General features: G+C 58.2%; 1 protein-coding gene across 1 annotated transcript; it reads left to right on the top strand.

Annotated features, from left to right (window-relative positions):
* Positions 1 to 260: 260 nt before the first annotated feature.
* Positions 261 to 3,954, top strand: LOC133362259 (inward rectifier potassium channel 13-like). Its single transcript, XM_061581181.1, has 2 exons — positions 261 to 798; positions 3,007 to 3,954. The coding sequence occupies exons 1-2, from the start codon at positions 261 to 263 to the stop codon at positions 3,552 to 3,554; spliced, it is 1,086 nt and encodes a 361-aa protein (XP_061437165.1). The 3' UTR covers positions 3,555 to 3,954.
* The last annotated feature ends 600 nt before the right edge of the window (positions 3,955 to 4,554 follow it).

Here is a 4,554-nt window from a genome sequence, read left to right on the forward strand (position 1 = left end):
TTTGTCAAGGCGCCCCTTCCCCCCTCCAACCCAGCTTAAATATACGCTGCCAAGCCTGGTGGTGTTTCATTCAGACGCCGTCTTCCCGACAGACCTGTTCTTCACCTGAGGACGGCTGCTTGCGTTGTGGCCGAAACGTCGTGAGAATTGTATTTTATTATGTTAAATTTGTCGCCAGGGCGTGCAACCTAGACGGGGCACTGACACCACAGCGAGCCAGACTCGCAGTGCAGGCAAAGCCGAGAAGACCCCCGACCCGGATGAGAAGCAGCGAGTCGGTGACTCGACCCAGTCGCCTGCGGCGCCTGTGTCCCTGGCCGTGGAGGCCGGCCCCGGCTCCCCCCTCCCCAGGCGGACACCGGCCCCACGGCGTCCCCGGGGGGGGCGGCGGCGGCCGTCTGATCGGCCGGGACGGCTCGAGCCGCCGGCGCTGGGCTCCGCGGGGTCCCCGCGCCGCGCTGCGCCGCCTCGGCGACCTGTGGACGTGGCTGCTGGAGCTGCGCTGGGGGTTGGTGCTGCTCGCGTTCGCCGCCAGCTTCACGCTCTCGTGGCTCCTGTTCGGCCTCGCCTGGTACGCGCTGGCGCTGCTGCACGGCGACCTGGGCCCCCCGCCCCCCTCGGGCGCCGTGTGCGTGCGGCGGCTCACGGGGCTGCTCGCCGCATTCTCGTTCGCCCTGGAGACGCAGCTGACCGTGGGCTACGGGGCCATGCACCCCGACCCCGAGGCGTGCCCCGCGGCCGCCGCGCTGCTGGGCACGCACATGGTGCTGGGACTCATGCTGGACGCGTTCATGACCGGTGAGAGAGGCAGTGTGTGTTAGTGTGTGTTAGTGTGTGTGTGTGTTAGTGTGTGTGTGTTAGTGTGTGTGTGTTAGTGTGTGTTAGTGTGTGTTAGTGTGTTAGTGTGTGTTAGAGTGTGTTAGTGTGTGTTAGTGTGTGTTAGTGTGTGTGTTAGAGACAGTGTGTGTGTTAGTGTGTGTGTGTTAGTGTGTGTGTTAGTGTGTGAGAGACAGTGCGTGTGTGTGTTAGTGTGTGTGTGTTCGAGACAGTGTGTGTGTGTTAGAGATAGTGTGTAAACACCACCACCACCACACCACGTGTGTAAACACCACCACCACCACACCACGTGTGTGAACATCCCACCACCACTCCACGTGTGTGAACATCGCCACCACACCACGTGTGTGAACATCACCACCACCACTCCACGTGTGTGAATATCGCCACCGAGGAGACGGAGGCTGACGGGTGTGGTGCTGGCCATCCATCCCTTCGTGCTCCTCCTTCGTATGTGCTCGCAAACAGCACTCGCCCCACAAGTTGACTACGGTTACACCGAGGACATTTGTCTCAGCGTGCGTGTGAGCGAGTGAGACGCGGCGGTGTGAGCGGGAGGAGGGAGTGTGGCACAGACAGAGTTGCCGTCGTTTTGCTGCCCATACTCCGCTACCGTGGTGGTTTTACTGCCACCGCGACCCGCACCGTTGGGGGTTGCGTGGCTATAATCGCACTCCTCCGTGGCTTCCGAATTCCAGCGTCCATCGCAGGCACGGGCTCCCACAGTCTCTCGCACGCTCCCTCACATTCGCGCGGGATGCAGTCCTCTGATGAAGCTTTCCTGCCAACGTTCAAAGCGCTCCTCTGTCAGCCGTGTGTGTGGCCCCGTGGAGCGGGGGGCGGCTGCTGAGCCGATCCCAGCGGGACTCCTTGCGCGCACGTTGCCACTCGGGACCTCTCCTGGAGATGAGCGACACAGTTGATGTGAGGGTTGGCCAGAAATGAGCATCTTGACCTCAAGCTTCCGTGACTGTAGCAATTAATAAGCTTGGGTCTACGGGACGTTTCATCTTGTGTTGCGATCGAAGCGTCGTCGTTTTTTGTTGTTTTTTGTTATTTTCTTTGAGCCTATCTACGTGACTTTACCCATTGACCCAAGAATATCAATGAGCACGATGTGATTTGAAGCTTTCGTGACTGCTGGAATCCACACCCCTTTGGTTCTTTCGGTAAAGTCAACACAAGCGGCCGTCCTCGGGCGGGAAACATATAATCCAGCAGTGGATCTGAGCTAGTTCACGTTGATTACCTCGAGTGACCCGACCAGCAATGGCCGCCCATTGTAATCTGCGTGCATTCGTTACTTTCCCCTCTTCGCACGCGAAGGGCTCGCGGCGTGTGACGTCGTCGCATCTATCCCTCCAAGGAACGAAACGGGACGGATTTCTCGACAAATCTTGGCCGTCCACTCGACGACGCTAGTTTGTAATTACTGGCGAAGCGTCACACTCCCCTTGTAAATGTTGTGGCTTTGCTCTCCTCCTCCTCCCCGTGGATTCGGCGTCCGGAGCAGCCCCCCCCCCCCCCCGCCCGTGGCTAGAGCCGTGCCCGGACACGTGGGGGGCTCCTCTGAGTTTCCGCGCCACGTGGCCGCCGGATTCATGGGGGTTGGCGGGGGGGGGGGGGGGAAGTAAAACGCCCGTTTCAATGCTAGTGATGCGAGGATAGACGCAGGTCACCTACAACGCGCACAACAGGCACTCGGCCTCTGTGCATTAGGCAGAAACCGTCCACGGTTCCTGTAGAACTGCTTTGTGGTCCGCTTTTCTTAGGGTCACTATCAGAATACATTTGGATAAACCTCATCAAGAGGTCACCGTCTCCCAAGTTTGTGAGCGACCTACGACGAGGGAGTGCGAGTCCCCAACGGCTTCTCGGTCTCGTGGTTTGGCACCGAGAGCGCCCTCGGGGGTAGTGGTCAAGTTGTGACGTTTGACAAGTGAAACTAAGCGGTGCTCGCGAGAGTGGAGATGATGAGAAACTGAGCGGAGACGAAAGCTTCAGGTCGGTGTTGAGCACAATCGCAGTTTGGCTTCATTGGGTGAATGCGGCCCCCCTCAGCCCAACATCCCGACGTAGCGGGACCCTCCCGGGTCTCTTGGGACGCGCTGTGCGCGCGACAATTATTAATTGACCCCGGCGGCCGAGCCGCCCCCGTGCCGCCCCCAGGAGCGTTCGTGGCCAAGATGGCGCGGCCCAAGCCGCACACGGGCACCATCCGCTTCAGCGACGTGGCGGTGGTGTGTTGGGGGGGCTGCGGCGGGGAGCGACGCCGCCGCCGCCTCGCGTTCCGCGTCGCCAACCTGCGCCCGTCGGCGCTGCTGGACGTGGCCGTGTCGGCCGTGCTCTACCGCTCGCGGCCGGGCCGGCCTCTCCGCCAGAGCGCCGTCGACTTCTGGCCGGACCAGCTGGGGGCCCGGCCCTGGCCCTACTTCCTCTTCCCGCTGACCTTCCACCACGAGCTGGGCCCCGACAGCCCCCTGCTGCCACTGCTGCTGCGAGAGCCGAGGTGGCCGGACGAGCACGTGGAGCTCGCCTTGTTCCTGCAGGCCACCTGCGAGGGCTCGGGCACCGTCTGCCGTCAGAGGACCTCGTACCTGAGGTCGGAGGTCCTGGCCGGTCGGCTGTTTGCGCCGATCGACGTCGATGTGGAGCGCGGCGTCGTGGACCTGTCTTTGTTCGACGTGACGGTGGCGGAGGTGGAGAGTGGTGTGTAGTGGATGCTCGCGGAGTCTCGGCGACGACACGAGTCGACGCGGTATAAAGGGGGACTGGCACCGCTTGATCCGGCTACGAATCCAATCGCCTCCGCCATCGCCATCATCGGTGCGAGGAGTCGCCTCTCATCGTTGACAAGGCAGCTTCGCTACTGCGCGCAGAATAGCAGCACGTGGCACAGTGAAATCACTCGGGGATGTTAAGAGCAAAGTTCAAAATTACTCCAGCGGTTGTCTGCTAATGAACTGGCCCAAAGCGAAGCACTAACTGCGTACAAGTGGCATTTGCTGTGTACCTTGTGTGTTGCTTAAATGAATGTGATCTGTAGGTTTCGTCGCGACTGACCGAGTGCCCACGTGCGATCGTGGCACCTGTGGCTCGCCCTGAAATGCAATTAAAGTCTCGAGGGTGTCCAGTCCAACCTTGCTGCTTCCTCGCGTCGTGCAGAGCCACCTTGCTGCCAATCCACTCTCGAGCGGGGGATCTTCAGCCACATTTTCCAGAGCCACGTAAAAGAAAGCTGACATGTGCTGGCGGGTCATGTAACATGTGTGTGCTTGTGACCACTAATCTGTATGTCTATAGCTCTCCAAACTCTACCGCTTATTCATCTCACACGAGCCATCAACAAACTATACACTACACTATACACTACACTATACACTACACTATACACTACAATACACTACTATACATTACCATACATTACTATACACTACACTATACACTACTATACACTACTATACACTACACTATACATACTATACACTACACTATACACTACACTACTATACACTACACTATACACTACACTATACACTACACTATACACTACACCAGCGGTCGGGAACCTATGGCTCGCGAGCCATATATGGCTCTTCCGGTGACGGCATATGGCTCCCAGACAATTTTGAGTTGAAAAAAATAATAATAATTTTAAAAAATCAGTTTGGAACTGATTTTTAAATACTTGTGATATTGCTTAATAATACTGTGTCA

This window comes from Lethenteron reissneri, unplaced genomic scaffold (assembly GCF_015708825.2).
Source record: "Lethenteron reissneri isolate LAM-NWPU_2019-01 unplaced genomic scaffold, ASM1570882v1 scaffold_1413, whole genome shotgun sequence".
Lineage (NCBI taxonomy): Eukaryota > Metazoa > Chordata > Hyperoartia > Petromyzontiformes > Petromyzontidae > Lethenteron > Lethenteron reissneri.

What these genes read in the sequence shown, in the direction of transcription:
- LOC133362259 (XM_061581181.1), top strand. Translation starts at nt 261, where the DNA reads ATGAGAAGCAGCGAGTCGGTGACTCGACCCAGTCGCCTGCGGCGCCTG. An exon ending in GCTGGACGCGTTCATGACCG is followed by an intron (nt 799 to 3,006) that starts GTGAGAGAGGCA and finishes TGCCGCCCCCAG; the next exon opens with GAGCGTTCGTGGCCAAGATG.